Source organism: Miniopterus natalensis, chromosome 9 (genome assembly GCF_054644295.1).
Source record: "Miniopterus natalensis isolate mMinNat1 chromosome 9, mMinNat1.hap1, whole genome shotgun sequence".
Lineage (NCBI taxonomy): Eukaryota > Metazoa > Chordata > Mammalia > Chiroptera > Miniopteridae > Miniopterus > Miniopterus natalensis.
In genome coordinates, this window is record NC_142089.1 from 5,691,122 (window position 1) to 5,709,757 (window position 18,636).

The following is an 18,636-nucleotide window of genomic DNA, read 5'->3' on the forward strand; positions in this document are numbered from 1 at the left end:
AATCCAGCAGAGACAGATTAGCAAATCAGAGTACTGGAAATGACCGATATATGAAATACACACATTTGCCTCCACTTCCAGAGTAATCATCGATCAATGGATCAACTGAAGGTAAGCAGGAGGGAAAATACAAGAAGGGTCAAAGTTCAGGTTCAGCCATGACACAGAGGGGGAACAGAGCAGTATTTTGGCATTTGGAGAGATGTAAATATTAACACAGAATATATTATCATTTTATAAACTGATTCATCTAAAATCAAGTGCTAATCAGTAAGACAAACTAAACTAGAAAACCAGAAGAGGCCTGGAGAATCTTATTAGAATTCCAAAAAATATAAATTAATTTTACACTCAAAAAAACATAAATATGCTGTATTAAGTAAAGTCAAATACTATTCTACTTGAATAATCTAGTTAACTCACTTAAGAAAACTTCTAATTAGACATTATGCCTCATCAGACATAAGTAGATTCATTTTAAAACAAATGAGTTAGATTAAAATTAGGTTCATTTTAAGACAACATTGTAAGAAATATTATCTGGAAGTCTAATTCTTGAACTTAAGATGAACTGGATATTCCCCCCTTCATATGTTCATAAGGAGCAGCGTAGGAAGCATTCACACATATATCACTGCTACTACATTAATCCAGAGAAGCCCATAACACAAATTCCAAATAACATTTTTATGAAGTGATTGGTTTCTCAGAATAAGCTTAACATTCCAAATAAATTTCACTGCTGATCTAAAATAGAAATCTAATAAAAATACAAGTAGTGACATATTCATGAAAAATTAATTACATGAGTTCAAATGGATATCCCGGTGCATACCATGTATATAAAAAATTCTGAGATAATTTTCATTGTTTTTCTTTTAGGAAGAAAAAACCAAAAAACCCTTTCACTACCATCTAGCTTCATCAAGTTCCTTAAATCTAAATTTAAATATAAGAACCCTGAAGAGGAAAGGATTAGATTTTGTATGGATCCTTAATTCACTTACTATCAATGATATCTCCCAGTCCCTGAGCACGAAGAAGGTCCTTCAGTCGGGTCACCTCCTCCTTCAATTCACGGACAAGCTTGGCATTGGGGTCCTCATTGATAACAGCATTGCATTTAATTTGTTTTGCACGATCTGCATATCTAAATCCAAAAAGATTCATTTTTGCCATTCCTCAGATGTTCTATTTCTCATAAGTAACATACCATTATTTCTAAAGCAAACAGCTTGAGTATTTACACATTTATGGGCCTTAATAATAATACATCTGTATAAAGTTTTACAGTACCTTATAAAGACGAAGAAAAAAGCTCAGATGAATTTAAGTGATTTACTCAAGATCACAAAGGATATAAATACCAGAGAAAGGGCTGAAAAATGATTTGTCAGACTATATAGTGTTCCTTTCATTATATCAAAAGTGTCTTTAATGAGAGAAGAGTTAAGAAAGTTTGAGATTAAAATAATGAAATCTATTCATATATAGAAATATTCTATTAAACGTTCTGTCACAAATTGTTTTTAATGTTACATTATTTTTTACGACTTGAGCGTTTCTATAATGACAACCACCAAAAGGGACACTTTTTATAAATATGAATATTATAAAAAAAACTTTCACTATTATCTAAAAGTTATCCAAATATCTCACTTGAACAATTTTAATATTTTTCCTATGAAAAAGTTTCTGCCTTTCCCACTGAAACTGAAAACCATAAACAGGTCAATTCTGTTATAATAAAAATCTCTTTCTTCCCCTCCACATTTTCCCTGTTATGAGAAGGCCGAATCATTACTTACATAAATGACTACCACACAGCGTAAGAAAATGCATGGCCTAACAAAATGACTTAATGTAGCATTGTGCTCTACTTAGCTATTGGAATCAAACTGGAGTACCTCAGAGTGCTCAAAGTTTCATCATAGTTGATATCTGCTGGGCTCAGAGCAGCAACCATTGCAGTCCGAGAATTGCCACCTAAAAAGATCAATCATGATTTATTTCAAATCACACTCATTTTAGAAAAATTTTATTGAATGTGTCAGATCAGAGAGCACAACCTCAGATGCTCAGGTTTAATCAAAAGTCAACAGTCCTAGCCAGTCTGCCTCAGTGGTTAGTGTTGGCCTGAGGACTGAAGGGTCCCGGGTTCAATTCCAGCCGGGGGTATGTGTCTCAGTTGCAGGCTTGATCCCCAGCCCTGGTCAGGGCAAGTGCGGGAGGCAACCAATCGATGTGTCTCTCTCACATTGATGCTTCTCTCTCTCTCTCTCCCCCTCCCTCTCCTTCTCTCTCCTGCCTTCTTCCTCTTCCTCTCTCTCTCCCCCTTCCAGTCTCTCTGAAAAGCAATGGAAAAAATAACCTCGGGTGAGAATTTAAAAAACAAAAAGTCAACAAATCTCTTGAATGTCCCTATGTCAGGCAGTGAACCAAATCTTGGTGTCTGGATCTACTGTGTCCAGTTTCCCTCTTCCCACACCAATCAAGACCTCAGCCACTTCACCAAAACTGCTCTTAGCAATGTGAGAGGCACTGGTGACGTGGGTGGCCCAATAGGCTATTCTTAGCCTCTTCTTTTTTTTGTTTCTTTTTGGTTAATCCTCATGTGAGGATTTCTTTTCCTCTTGATTTTTTTTTTTAGAGTGGAAGGAAGAAAGAGAGACAGACAGACAGACATTGATGTGAGAGAGAAACATCAATCGGTTGCCTCCCGCATGAGCCCCACTGGGGAAGGGGACTGAACCTGCAACCCAGGTACATGCCCTTAACTGGGAACTGAACCCACGACCACACCGGCTACGGCTCAGCCTCTTCTTTCTATCACCAATGTTTGAAGCAGCTGATCACTCCCTCCTTCTCGTCAAGAAGGGAAAGGGGCTAAAGATACAGTGAATAAAGGTCCTAAAACATCATAAAAATGAATAAGGGTTGGTGACATCTGATTACATGATGCGCCTGAAAGGAACATGGAGTTTTCAGAGGCAGAAGTAGCAATAGTTGGAAGGTATGTAGTGAGGAAGACAACTACTCCACAGTTTGTGTCCTGAAGTCAACAACATAAGGGAGAAAACCCTGATTTAAATAAAGTTGTGCAAATTCAGCCAGCTTAAATCAAAAAGGTAATTACACACCAGTAGTCGACATACCTAGATTTTCTCGAAGGAGCCAAGTAAGTACAGAATCCCTGTAGGGAATAAAATCAGTTTTCTTCTTCTTCTTACTCTATTAAACAGAAAGAAATGGTCTCAGTGTTGTTAAGGAGAAAAAATTCACACGAAAGGCAAACCAGTCTAAAATTCTCAAGTAAATTAAATTACAGAATCCTCACTGTAGAAATTTAACACTCACAGCTTCAATTCTTCACAACACCCAAAGCTCATATAATAAAGTAACTGTTTCTTTTAATGTTTTATCTTGAAAAATCTGTAACATACACAACAGTATAATGAGCTACACAACCTGGTCATGTGCCCCAACAGGAAATCGAACCGGCGACCTCCTGCTGCGTGGGACAGTCAACCAACTGACCCACGCTGGCAGGGTGAGAAAAAATTTTTCTAAATCATTTAAATAACCCATGACTTTTCATGGTAGGAAACAAGTAAAAATAATACAAAGAGGTTTAAGAAAACTATACTAATAATTTCAAGAAGCCAGCTATGTTTTAGAATGGTACCCTTAAGAAATTTCTTTTATTGTCCTTTTGAGAGGTTTATAGACTTCCTCAAGATAGAGTCCTATAGAGCACTACAAGAAATATTGTAAGATAACACAATGCAGAAATTTCCTAAAATTTCTTTTTCCTTTATTCTGAATTCCTTCTCCAAAGCACATCGTTGCCCTAAATAAATTTTGCTGTGAAGTCTCATGATTCATGGACACTCTAAAGAGCAATTCTAAATTCCAGAGCCAGAAAACAAGTAAGAATTCTTTTAATGGTCCTGTTCCTACTTATGTGCCATACACTCTGCTGAGGATCTAAAATCATCACAACTGACTCTACAGCTAGTTCACGTCTATCGACCCCCACCGTACCTTGCTGGTGCAGTTATCCTACAGATGGAAGCATTTGAGAGAAGGAGAACCAGGGTAAGCCTCCATGCAGAAAATTTTAAGTCATAAATTGAATATGATCTCTCAGGGGTAAGCAAAAAAGCATTTAATTCTTTTTAAGGATTCAAATAAAGTACTAAACTAAATCAGAACACACATGACTAACATTTTCTTAGCTTCTAACGTAAATAATGAAGCCCTTTATATAAAAATTGTTTCAGCTTTAGTGTTCCACTATTAAGGGGTAAGAAATAATAAACTCTTAAAAATACATTACTGGACCCTAAAGCAACAGCATTTACTAAGGCAAACTGTTCAAAATACTCCAAAAAGTACTACATCCTACTTAGCAAAGATTGTATAGAAAAAGAACATACAAAAATACTTGTAGTTTTTTTATGAATATGAAATAAGGCTCAAAAAATAGTCAAACCTTAGGTCTTTGTAAAGACCTAGTCCTTACTCTAGCTTATACAGATCTATGTTTACTTTCATTCTTTTTAATCTCTTTTACTTTTAATACAAAGTGTATTGTATCTCATATCTCATCGAAAAGCTCTAGAAGAAGAAAGGTAAAATTACATAAGAGGGCCAAAAAAAGGACAGCTGTCATAAATAATAAAATATCTGTCAAGTACATTTGCTGAACAGACAAAATTTTCCTTACAATGAAGTGTAACACTTACCACCTCTGCCAAGGCTGAAATGACTTTGCCCAGAGTTGTAAGAGACTTATTAATATTTGCTCCTTCCTGAAATCAATTCCAAACATGAAAGAATTAAGAATTTCTACTATTACCACATCATATATAATAGATAAAATACAATTAGCCACATACTTGTATTATTAGTTTATGACCATGAATTCTAAAAACCTCCTTTAACTCTCAATCTTCCCTCCTCTCCACTTGATAACATGCCAGGACCACATGTCTAATGCACGGTTCTAAAGTATCTTTGAGAATTTTATGCACCAAAAATTTACAAATGCAGCCTTCTTCCCAGAATTCACCAACATAAAATTTCTGCTCTTGTTTAGGATATCTCTAGAGGAATCCATGCTTATTCTCACATCTGGATCTTTTTAAATTTTTTTAGTATCTTTATTGATTTTAGAGAGAGGAAGGGAGAGGGAGAGAGAAATAGAAACATCAGTGACGAGAGAGTCATTGGTAGGCCGCCTCCTGCACGCCTCCCACTGGGGATGGAGCCCGCAACCTGGGCATGTGCCCTGACCAGGAATCAACCTCCATCGCCTGGATCCTAGGTCGACGCTCAACCGTTGAGGCACACAGGCCGCCCACATCTGGATCTTGTGTGCTCTCTTCCCAGTACTGTCCCATACTTTCATCTAGCCAAATTCTGCTTGTTCCTCAAGATACAATTCAACTCTCACCTGGACTATGAAGTTCTCCTAAATTACTATGTTGTATAACTTATCCTTTCTTTGAAGTTATAGGTCAGAAGTCGGTAAAATTTTTCTGTAAAGGTTTTGTAGGCCATTATGGTCTCTGTCGAAACTTCTCAACCCTACCATTGTAGCATGAAAGCAACCACAGATAATGCTTAAAAATAGATGAGGCTGTGTCCCAATAAAATTTTATTTATAAAAACAGGCGACGGGCCAGATATGGCCTACTGGCTTACAGAACAATTATTGACCAGGCATTTGTTAGGCAAAATAAATACCTTTAATCGAGTCCCTTTGGCACCAGTTGAATCAGCTCGTTCACTTCCTGCTAGATCCACCAAGCTGATTTTACTGACCTGGTAAAGAACAATAACATTGGGGCAATTAAAAAATAAGCAAGGTAGAAGTAGAAAACATTTAGAGGCAGGAAATTAAAAGATTAAGGCACAGAGAAGACTAAAAATATTGATTAGGACCCTTATATACTACATAAGACAAAGTTAACATACCTTTTTTGTCAGTTTAAAGAGCATGCACGTACAAAGCTAATTGCAATTATCTTGGTTCAAGAGAAATAATTTTATGATAAACATATTTTACAATGGTATGATATAAAAATATGTAAAACTCTGCAGCCACTATAAAACGGTATATTACCCAGTCATAGAAAAGAATTAAATCTTGCCATCTTCAACAACATGGATGAACCATGAGGGCATTATGTTAAGTTAACTAAGTCAGACAGAGAAAGAGAAATACCACATGATCTCACTTATATTTGGAATTTGAGGGGGGGGGGGTTAGATACAAACAACAGACAGGTAACTGCCAGAGGCAAGGAGTTGGGGGTTGCGGGGAGAGTAGGTAAAATAGGGTAAGGGCGTCAAAAGATACAAACTTCCAATTGTGAAATAAGTAAGTCATGGGATATAATGTAATAGTATGATGACTACAGTTAATAATACTGTATTGCATGTTTTAAAGTTGCTAAGAGTAAATCTTAAAAGTTCTCATCACAAGAAAAAAAATTCTGTAGCTATATATAGTGAAGGATGTTAGACTTATTGTGATCATTTCATAATATATACAAATATCTATTCATTATGTTGTACACCTGAAATATAATGTATGTCGATTATGCTGTATCTCAATAAAATTAAAAAAAGAAAAAATATATAAAACTCTTTAACTCCTTAAATGGCATATTAAAAATGAAGCTTCCAGTCCTGGCCAGGTGGAATGTTCTGTGAACCGAAAGGTGGCGGGTTCAATTGCCAGTCAGGGCATATACCTAGGTTGTGGGTTCAATCCCCGGTTGGGGTGTGTGCAGGAAGCAATCGATCAGTGTGTCTCTCTCACATCGATGTTACTCTCTCACATCAATGTTTCTCTCTCTTTCTCCCTTCCTCTCTCTCTAAAATCAATTTAAAAAAAAAATCCCAAACATATCCTGGGTGAGAATTAAAATAAATAAACCAATAAAAATTTTAAAAATGAAGCTTCCAGAAACTGGAACTTTCAAACACTGATGTGGGAATATAAAATGATATTTTTTCATTATAACATTTATAACAAAAATTGGTAAACAGTTTGGCAGATTTTGAAGAAGCTCAACATATATCTACTGTAAGATTCAACTGCCCTACTCCTAGGTATTCGCTAAGAGAAAAAACAAATATCCACACAAAGACTTGCACACAAATGTTCACAGCACCTTAATTTGTAAGATCAAAAACTGGACACAATTTAAATGCCCATCAACAGCTGAATTAATGAACAAACTGTGATATATCATCAGTACAATGGAATATTAATCACCATGAAAATGAGTGAAATACTGATACACACAACAACACAGATGAATCTCTAAGTCATTATGCTAAGGAGAGAAGACAAACAAAAAATAGTATACTGTATGATTCCATTTACATAAAATCCTAAAAAAATGTACATTAATCTATAGTGACAGAAAGCAGATCAGGGATTACCTGAGGACGGGGGTGGAGGGAGGGATATAGTTAGATTACAAAGGGGCATGAAGCAGCTTTTTGGGGTACTAGAAATGCTCATTATCTGGCTGCAGTATTGCTTTCACAGGTGTACACATATGCGATCCAAATTTATACTTTAACACTTCAAGAAAGTTTAGACCAAAATATCTAAAATGGATTATCCCAGGAGCTATGGTTATAGGATTAACATTACTATTTTTGTAGGTTTGACATAGTAAAAGAAAAGAAAAAGTTTTCACACAGGTGCTTCTTGGTGCCATTCGGATGAATACTGACTAGGACACAGCATTAATATTATAAACTCTGCTAAGAAAGAGTATATTTTTAAAAATAATTTTCAGCTGAAAACAAATAAGTCACCAAGTAAAAGGTAATTCTAGTTTCTAGTGATATTTGTACCATAAACAACTAAGTTTATAAGCAAAGGATCTTTTACAACTGCCAGTATAGTAAATCTAACCTCAGATTGAAAATCCAGCTGTATGCTACTTAGGAATATAGGAAGAGTAGAATTCAACATAAATTATTAACAATAAAATTAACATTTATTAAGTGGTTACTCTGTGCCAAGCACTATTACATGCACTTAACCTATAATACTACTTAATCCTCTCAGCAATCCTATGAGGCTGGGGAAACTGAGGCACAAAGAGGTTAAGTAACCTGCTGAAAAGTGACAAAGCCAGAATCTAAAGCAAGCAGTTTAATTCCAAAGTCTACGTATTTAACCACTGTAGAAAATGAGAAATTAACAAGCAAAGGTATCTGAAGAACATCAGAACTGCTGTGCAGTTATTTACTTTCCAAGAATAAAATACATCTTGTCTGCTTCATGGTTTGCTTAAACATTTAATCCCACAGCAACATCATCAGAGCTCAAAAAATAAAATACACACACCAAAGAAGCTATTAAGATAATTAAGAGGGTCCAGTTGAGGAGAAGAAAAGGGTTTTCTTCCCACAGAACTACTTAATTAACTCTCTTGCACAGAGAAGTTTTCCATAGCCAAAGTCTTGGATTGTTTTTTCTTAATCCTATTTTCTGTTTCGCAATTTGAAACTTAGGAACCCATGCTCAAAACTGGTTTAGAGAGGAATAAAAACGATAAGCAGAAGGTATAAAATACCCTCCATTAAGTAAAAATCCCTTCCACAAAATGCAGAGGGTTGCAAGAGGGGCTTCTGAAAATCCTCACTCTACACAACTCAAGCCCAGAGACTGAAGTTCTCCTACCTTCTCAGTGGAAAGGTTGGTCTCGGTATCATGTTTCTTCTGGGTGAAAACAATTGTAAACACAGCGTGGGAACGGCTACTTGTTTCATTCATGTTGGTAGCTGCCACTGTCCTAAATAAACATCAAGGTGACCACGTGACAAAGGAATTCTTAGATGAAGGTAAAAAGGGACAGCAGGCTCCACATTACAGGCATAATAATCATAAGCAACAACTTTAAGTCACAGGTTGCAAGACTGTCACATAAAATGCTCTCAATACACTTTACTTATGAGTCTATCAAGTTACCCTCCAATTCCAGAGGTACTCCCTCAGAATCACTTTTCATACTCCAGCTGTCCCTTCAGAAACCACCAAGGCATTTAATTTTTATTCTTTATTAGGCGCTCATTTATTCCAGAATCAATTACTATCACAGGCTTGTGATAAGCAACATTTTGGCATGACTTGTCCAAAATCTAATAGTATAACTTAAAGTTCTACTGTGTCTCAGCAGTGTATTGTTTTGATAGGAAGATAGACACTGGATATGCTGAAGCCTTCACTTCTCCAGCACAACCAAAGCATCAGAGGACTCCACAATAACTACAAAGGGGCTCAAAAGTGCCAAAGACCTCAGCCATTAGCCTATTTCCTACCATACCTGGCTTTGTTCCCAGCATCCATGAGGTCAGCAATGTCTGTGTAGGAAGTGACTGCCAGCTTTGATAGATCCTCCACGTACGGACCAAGAAGCGGGTGTTCACGTACACGCAAATTACCCTTGTTTTTTGGATTCAGTAAATCTCGTACTCTTTCACAGTAGATTTCCATGTAGCTCACCTAGAAACAAATTATTAGTGAATGAGGGCTTAGAAAAATGATCCTCTACATTAAAAGTATTTTTTTAAACTTTTATTAAAAGCTCTATAATTAGAGATCAGCAACCTCTACTAAGTGAAATGCCGTAATTCCAGTCCCTTTTACTCTATTAACAGTATGCACAGATATCACTGAGTAGGTTAGAACCAGCCTTCTGACTTTCTCAGGAAGGGAAAGGAGGTAAAAAGGGCTATCTTAGTGCACAGTGGCTGCTTCCTGTCTTAGGCAGAAAAAATACCATTTTTAGTAGCAACTTAACAGTTGTCAATATTATTTTTAAATGTATGCTGTTGTCAATAATTGGGGATTACAGTGAGCTTACTCCAAAGGCTTGGAAACAAGATTTCTATAAGTATTAAAACCAAGGAACAATATCAATATTCCAGAGCAATGAAGATGAAAGAGATCGGTGATTCGAATACTTTAAGACTGGCCACAATGTGACTGATTACAGACAGAACAATGTTTCCACCAGCAGGGGTAAGGGCTGGACAGCCTGTGGCAGGACCTATCCAAGTCTCATACGGGAAGAAGCCTCATACAATGTACTTCAGGAATTCTTGTCCTGTTAGCAGGACCATTCCTGACATGGAGGTAAACATGTTAGACCAGCATTTCTTCACCTGAAGCAATTAAGCATTTGTCTAATCAACTCCTTTCCCTCTAATTTCCTGTTCACCAAAAAACCAACAGCATTCCAACAGAGGTCTGCCCATAGGAAGATAATATATGTCTTGCTCACGAGTGTCTGGTCTAGGTAATAGTTATTCCTCATAGGAAAGTAACATCAATCAAATGAGCTTCGCTCGAGTCTGACTTTGAAGAATGATGGTTCTGATTCTGATGTATCTATAAGATCAGATTTCTAAGCAACTAGGTTCTGAACTGGGGTAAATTAACCACAGTAAGCCTAATTATGATGCTTCCCTAGGAATCACACACTTGGTCTGTATCATGGAGCTATTCAAGCATGCAATATAACGTCTTCATTTTTCAACTTGAAATTTCTATAGACACATTTTCAGAGAAATTTCAAACATATCTCAATGGAACCTTTTCTCTATTTCTATTTTTCTCAGTTTCAGATCTGAATGTATTTTTATACTGCATTTCAAAATCAGTTGTTAAATAACTGAGAATGCTGAAAGATAAAGTAATTTTGATCTATTATGAGAGTAAAACAACAAAACAACAGATACTCTTTCTAAAAGGACATCATCTTAGAAAGTGAGATGGCACTTCAGTCATTCTCATGTACTTACACTTGTACATACAATCTTGAATCCTGGGAAGATATTACATCTTCTTGGAAAACTTGTCCCTTTTCACACAGATATGAGACTAAGAGGACCCAAAATAACCTGATAAAGGCCGATATGCCTCGTTACTTATTCTCTAATGTGTAAATCCATCACTATATCTTTTACTTCTGAATGAACAAACCCCACTTGGCAAATACAATTCATTAAGCACCAGGCATTTTCAGGCACTTTCTAGGCAGCTGACATACATCAGTTAATAAAGCAGACAAAGATCCCTGCCCTAATGAGCTTATGGTTCTAGGAAGAGAGACTAAAAATAAACAACAAACATAAAATGTATATAAAATAGGACAGAATGTGGTAATACTATGGGGGCCAGGGGAAGAACAGGACAAAGGAGATCAGGAGTGCTGGGTGGAAGGCACGTTTCAGTATTATACAAGGTGGTCAATGTAAGCCTCATAGAGACGGTAAGATCTGAACAAAAGACCTGGAGGAGGTGAAAAATTTAGCCAAAAGATATACAGAAAAAGAAAATTTCAGGAGGAATGAAAGTAAAGACCTCAAAGTAGGAACATTCCTGGTGTGTTCCAGAAACAGCAAAAAAAAGTGCAGTGTGGCTGGAGCAGACTAAGTAAGGGAGAGGCAAGAGAGGAGGCAGAGGTCCCATAAATTTAAGGAACCATAGTATCAACCAGGGATCCATGTGCACTCCAAATAAGCCTATGAACTCAGACTAATATGAAAGAAAATGGCTTTTTTTTTTATTGCCTACAAGCTCAAAAAATTCTGTCATATGATTCAAAACACAATAGTTACCGGATGAGACAGGAGAATTAATTTTAACAAAAAACATTTTTAGAGCAGCACATTCCCCTTTTGATGTATAACAATCACAAGGCAAAATTCTTTAAAACTTACCAATTTATGCAACACTTTATAGGTAAAGAAAAAAACCCAAAGCATCTAAATAGATTAGGAATTGTGTAGGTCCTATAGATAATCAAACATATTCATTTTTAAAAAAATATATTTTATTGATTTCAGAGAGGAAGGGAGAGGGAGAGAGAGATAGAAACATCAATGATGAGAGAGTCACTGCCTCCCACACGGCTCCCACTGGTGATCGAGCCTGCAACCCGGGCATGTGCCCTGACTGGAAATTGAACCGCGATCTCCTGGATCCTAGGTTGACACTCAACTGCTGAGCCACTCCAGCCAGGCTCATTTTTTAAAAAATACAAAAAAACTAGAGTTTACTTTAAAAGCAGCTTAATTTCTCAGAAGAGGCTCATGTTAACATGAGCAGTTATGGTGTCAGCAGTCTGGTTTCATTCTTTTGCACATGGCTTTCCAGTTTTCCCAACATCATTTATTGAAGAAGACCTGCCTTTCTCCACTGTATATTTTTGGCTCCTTTATCAAAAATTAGTTGCCCGTACATGTGTGGGGTAAGAACACTTTAATAATATTAGTGACTATGAAATTAAATACAAATACCAAAAATGGGGGAGGGTATAAAATAATAGCTTCATAAAGCATATACAAAAAAGTGGAAATGCTTATCAAAAACAATACTACATATAAAGTAAAACAGCTAGGTCCGCGCCTGGCCAGTGTGGCTCAGCTGGCAGGAGCACTGTCCTGGGTTCCACCTCTGTTCAGGGCACATGCCTAGGCTGTGCGTTCAGGCCCCGACCCCGGCTGGGGAGGCAGCCAGCTGGTGTTTCTCTCCCTCGCCCTCTCCCGAAAAGTCAGTAAACATGTCCCTGGGTGAGGATTTAAAATAAAAGGAGCGAGGGCAGCCCCTCTCCTCTGCCTTCTCTCTCTCCCTCCCCCCTCTTCCCCTTTCTCTAAAAATCAGTAAAAACATAACCTCAAGTGAGGATTAAAATAACAACCACCATAAAAGAGCCGGGGGCACAGCAGATGAGAGAGTAACTTCCCAAGACTATAAGCAACGATAAAGGGGAGAGAAGAGATCTGATTATATATTTGCAAAACTGAAGCCTCATGGTTAATAATATTAAAGGGAAAGAGTCCACACGAATGAACAGGAAAAACATTGTGACCCCAGCATGTAAACCGACACAGGCGTCATTCACAAGATGTCCAACCACACTAATAATAAAAATTCAAATTTAAGTAAGAGTGAGAAACTTTCCCTTATCAAATTAGCAAAGATTAAAAAACAAAAATACTAAACGTTTACAAGGGCAGAATGGGGGCTTACACCTCTGATGGGGCTTCTTTCTAAATCAAATGCTTTTTTTACAACCAACATACATACAAAGAAAATAAATGAAATTAGAGCCAGACTTAAGAATAAAGATTTAATTACAACATTATTCATTTTAACCAAAACTTAGAAATAGCCCAAAAGTATAAAATTGGGGTAGTGGTTAAGCGATGTATAGCAGAGTCATAATTTGGAGCCATTTAAAAGCAACATTTGAGGCAATGGAGTATGGCCTCTGGTTTTAACCCGCGGCTGTACTCACCTCTACAGAGTAGGACATTTCTTCATTACAGTTGTCATTGATTTTCTCAAACAGTTCTTCACATAACTACAAAGACATAATGAGAGTGACATGAATAGCATAAATCAGAGAGGCACTAAGTTACCCAGGACTGCTAAACAAATTAGCAATATCTCCTTTCCTCTCAAAATATTAATGGCATCAACAACAAAGGTGAATCCTTTGAGTGAAAAGAGTAGTTTTAAATACATTCTTCTTATCTCAACAACAGCATCTCCAGAACATTTCCTTAGAAAGAAAGCCACGTTTAGGGGGAGAAGAGGAATTATGTCTCCTAAGAGTGTTATGCCATTGACACATTTATGTGAATTCAACTCTTCATACTATACTAGAGTAACTGTGACTCCACTATCAGTATTATTATTGTAACAGTAAAAACTACTATGAAACTGTATTTTGTACACACACACTACTTATGATATATAAATTCTATTATTATATATTGTCAGTTACTATGTATGTTATAAATTTATACATACATACATAAACACACACATACATATATAGAGAGAGTACATACTATTTGGAAGGGGTAAATGAAGGTATTTTCAAGAATCTGACTCTATAAAACTTCTCCCTTTACCTCTGTCTTGAGTACTCAAGCCTTTTATGAGAGGCTACTCCACTACACAGTGACATTTCTTTTTTATTTTTATTTTTTTAATTTTATTTTTTCACAGTGACATTTCTAACAGAAAACGTTAATTTTTCTAGATCAGAAAAATTATAAAATTTAATTTTCCCTATCCCTTGAATTTATTTAAAAAGTGATATTTTAAAAAGATTTAATAAAAATCTACTGAATTTTCATTTGATATACATTTAGTATTATGGCAATCAATACACAGTTGGAAACTGAACTATTTATTCATGATTCATCTAGAAATCTAAATAGAATTTAAAATTTATTATAGCCCAGCCCATGTGGCTCAGTGGTTGGACGTCAACCCATGAACCAGGAGGTCGAGGTTCGATTCCCAGTCAGGGCACATGCTCAGGTTTCGGGCTTGATCCCCAGTTTGGGGTGTGTAGGAGGCAGCTGACCAGTGAATCTCTCTCATGACTGATGTTTCTATCTCTCTCCCTCTCTCTGAAATCAATAAAAATATATATTTTTAAATGTTTTATTATAAATGGCAGCTTCTAAGTAATAATCATCTTTTAAAAATCCATGGTGGTAATTAGATAAAATAAATATGACTATTTAGTAAAACTTGGCATAATCTATAGTTTTTCTATTGCCCAAGAAGTATTACACAGCAGTAGAAGCAGAGACTCCAGAACTACCTTTCCTGCATTTGGATTCTGGCTCCGCCACTTACTTGGGCAAGTGACAAGACCTCTGTGCCTCAGTTTTCTTACCTGTAAGTGAGAGGAACAATAGCACCTACCTCTTAGAGACATATGAGGAGAATGAGATGAGCTAGTATTTGTAAAGAACTTGGCCTGTACTTGGCACATGGGGAGTGCTTCAGAATGTTTTCTGTAATTATTACTGTAGCTATTGCTGTTACTATATATAGAAGAACAATTCCCAAATATATAGGATGGGGAAAAAGCAGGTTTACAGTTGTGAGTACACGAAATGTAGTTTATTCTTATGATTTATTAACTAACACTGTAAACCTACTTTTGCCCCACCCTGTATGTCTTAATACTAACATATACTTTTTACAGAAAAAAAAACATATATATGCTAGTATGTCCAATTTCTTTCTAAAAATTTTCTATCTTTGTTAATAGTTAAACATTTCAATTATGTAGCTGAATTGAAAATTATAGCCCAATAATCCAATAAAAAAAGTAACCATTGCTCCCTTATGTATTTTATTCTCAAAATATAGAGATGGTTACACTAGGCCTACAGTAAAAAAAAAAAAACCTCTTTAAAATTACTTCTAAATATCATTAATAAAAACATACCACATTCCTGGTATTTAATACCAATGTCACAACTTTCCATTCCCAATCAATACAAAATCAAAAGACTAACTGCTCTTAAAAAAAAAAAAGAAATCTCAAACTTAACGTGATAATACTAAACTAATACAATAAAAGGAAAGTATCTCTAAACAAGGCGATCAGAAAACAAAAATAATCACATTCTTAAGAGGCGATCTATGTATAGAACTTTGGGGGAAAAAAGTCAGACCCACAACATTCATTAGGTGTCCCCAGGGTCCAGAACACAGGCTGTTACATACTATCTCTTTTTGAAGAAGCTGGTAACACTGTTCAAAAGATAAAATAACGTGCCCTGGACAGTTTGGCTCAGTGGTTACAGCATCGGCCTGTGGACTGAAGGGTCCGGGGTTCGATTCTGGCCAAGGGCACGTACCTAAGTGCAGGCTCTGCCCCAGTTGGGGCACATACAGGAGGCAACCAGTCAATGTGTCTCTCTCACACTGAGGTTTCTCTCTCCCCTTTCCCCTTCCACTCTCTCTGAAAAAGCAATGGGAAAAAATATTCTCAGGTAAGGATTAAATAATAATAATAATAAATAAGTAAAAATAAAAACACACCATAGAAAAGATAAAATAACGTAACATTGGATACACAGCAAAACTTACAAAACATCAACTTTCCCACCTTTAAAGTAAACATGCGTACATGTCAATCTCTTCCACTGGACTGTCAGTGCCTCTGAGGCAAAGGGACAGGCGATTTAGCTCTGTGCCTGGTATGATAGTCCCTGAATAACGTTTGCTAAATAAAAATAATTGTTAAAGCAACTGAAGACTAAGAGTAATGATGAACAGCAGTTGCTCGTAGTTTTTGCTGCTTACCTGTGGAATGATGCCGGCCTGGCTTTCTTCTTGTTTACCCATCATTGTGTAAGACTTCCCAGCACCAGTCTGCCCGTAGGCAAAAATACAGACATTATATCCCTCAAAGGCATGTAAGAGCATTTCCTTTCCAATGTCATTGTACACACGGCTTTGAGATGCAAAACATGGATCTTCGGGCTGCGAAGATTAAAAGGAGAAATAAATGACATTTTATTCCTATTCTTTCCTGTGCTTACTTATCTCATTACTTCTATAACAAATACAAATGTTTTGAATCAGAATGGTCACCTAAAATAAATATACTATGCATTTTTTCTTCCTCTATATAATACATTTTTGAAGTTTCCCTTACACAGTTTATTTTCCTCATTTTACACACACACACACACACACACGAGCACTACTAGAGTTATCCCTTATCCAGGTCAGCTAGACATAAAAATATGTACACGAACTTATCTAGTATGATTATATTTCACTTTCCATAACCCTCCAAGTATCACGCTTCCATTCATAGGAAGCTCCAAGAAAATTTTCTTAAGAGTAAATTGGGACTAAAGATCAAAAGCCAAGTCCACATATAAAAATACTTTTTGAACTCGCTACCAGTAGTGCAGCTGTATCTCAATAAACACAGCTTTCAGTGAAGAATGTTTCCAACCCCTTGCTAGGCCCTTCGCTTTGCCAATTAGGCTTTGTCACTGGTTTAAAACATCTATTCCAACACAAAATAGGAAAAGAAAGAAAAAACAAAAAAACCCGCCTAACACAGAGACGTAGAAGCAAGCTCTAGTTTAGGAAGGAGTCCCAGAAGCAGCAAGGCTGAGGGCCCTATACTGAGAAAGGACACACGAAGGGCTCTACGCTCCCTTTCCTAGATGTTGGTAACCTGTCATCCTTGTTGGACGTGTAGGCGTTTTCAAAACACATTCAAAAACTTCTCAAACCTTGCAAAGTTCTCTTCTGCTGCACCACAAGTACACTCACCGAGGTGTGAGACCAGTAGGAGTAGTCGAAGCTGAAGGACTTGGGAGCTTCCTTTGGGTTCTTTGGGTTCACAATGCCTAGAGGATGAAAATGTTTTGATTTTTTAAGTCACTGAGTTACATGTTCTTTAGTTCAACATAAATGTTATGTGTTAAATTCAGAACACCCAAGTCAGTAAATTCATACCACTGAATCTAAACAGGGCAATCAAAAACAAAAATAATCACATTTTAAATGTGATCTACATATGGAACTTGAAAAGAATCAGACGAGTAACTTTCACCAAGTGTCATCAGTCTTCAGAACAGAGCCTGGTAGACTGTAGGTGCTCATTAAATATTTTATGACTGAACCTGAGATAACAGCCAAAACGTGAAAATCGGCCACATTACTATTTCATGGTGCTTCATAAAGCTTCAAATATTTCAACACATCAGAAATAACAATTAAAAAATTACTGAATTAATCTAACCAGTATTTGAAACAAACTCTTTTTAAAGCTCTTATCTACTTCGGAAAAGCTTTTGGTAATGAAATATTCATTGGAAAGAGTCTTATCTCTGAAACCCACAGCTAATAACTAACACTTGGGTTATCATATGTGCATGTACATTTGTGTAATGAGTGTATACAGTGCAGTCACAGACCACTAAATCTTCTGTAGAATGTTATAAACAGCAAAATTACTTTTGACTGAAAAGCATGAAGTCTCACTGCCCATATTAAGAGTAACTTCTCATGTGATTAATCCAATCACAGTCCATTTCATCAGGGACTGGCTGATGCCGACGGTTAGCCTCTCTCCCTTTCTCACACACATAAAGCTTTGGCTCCTCATATTTCACATGGAATAGAATCCTTATAACATGTGGTCATGAAATGTCCTCAAAGACCAGACATCCCGACCAATCCACTTCTCCAAGGCAGGGCCGCATCCCAGGGTATCAGTGAGATCAGGATTAAAAAATAAATCTGTCCAGAGCAGCTGCTGCTCAGGACACAAATAGCAACAGTTGCTACGGTGCTTAGTTGTCTCCCTTGCCAGATTCCGCTGGGTACGGACACGCGCTTACGTTCCAACCCCAAATGCTAACAGAGTATTAATAAGGCTCACACTGCGCATAATCATGTGACAAGGAAACATCGTTCTAGAAAGAACACCTCCCCACACACAAACGGTAACCCAAGCAAAGAAGAACATTTCTGACCCAAAGGCACTACATACATATAAGATTTAAGTAACAGCCAACATTCACGGAGCACTTACTCTAAACTGGAAGTACTTTCTGTGTACTAACCTATTTAATCTCCCCAACCACTCAATAAGGCAGATGTTTTATTATCCCCATTTGATAGATAAATCATCACAAAGAGGTTTAAATAACTTACCCAAGGCTACAGAACTAGCTGGTGCCAATCCAGGATGTGACTTGGAGAGTTTGGCTCCAGAGCCCACACTCTGAGCAAGACACCCATCA

At 36.8% G+C, this 18,636-nt stretch overlaps 1 protein-coding gene across 5 annotated transcripts in view; it reads right to left on the minus strand.

Annotated features, from left to right (window-relative positions):
* The window catches only part of KIF1B (kinesin family member 1B), a 121,088-nt gene that overhangs the window by 73,426 nt on the left and 29,026 nt on the right, over positions 1 to 18,636 (minus strand). For 4 of the 5 annotated variants that reach the window (XM_087820120.1, XM_016214592.2, XM_016214593.2 and 1 more), the window contains exons 3-12: positions 17,159 to 17,235; positions 16,169 to 16,348; positions 13,344 to 13,409; positions 9,363 to 9,541; positions 8,720 to 8,831; positions 5,752 to 5,829; positions 4,749 to 4,814; positions 3,156 to 3,231; positions 1,908 to 1,986; positions 1,008 to 1,150 (exon numbers count right to left, since the gene is read on the minus strand). In XM_087820120.1, the coding sequence (XP_087676246.1) occupies positions 1,008 to 1,150; positions 1,908 to 1,986; positions 3,156 to 3,231; positions 4,749 to 4,814; positions 5,752 to 5,829; positions 8,720 to 8,831; positions 9,363 to 9,541; positions 13,344 to 13,409; positions 16,169 to 16,348; positions 17,159 to 17,235 (1,056 nt within the window). Of the gene's footprint in view, positions 1 to 63; positions 106 to 1,007; positions 1,151 to 1,907; positions 1,987 to 3,155; positions 3,232 to 4,748; positions 4,815 to 5,751; positions 5,830 to 8,719; positions 8,832 to 9,362; positions 9,542 to 13,343; positions 13,410 to 16,168; positions 16,349 to 17,158; positions 17,236 to 18,636 lie in introns of all 5 variants that reach the window. The other variant, XM_016214596.2, reaches the window with a different exon arrangement.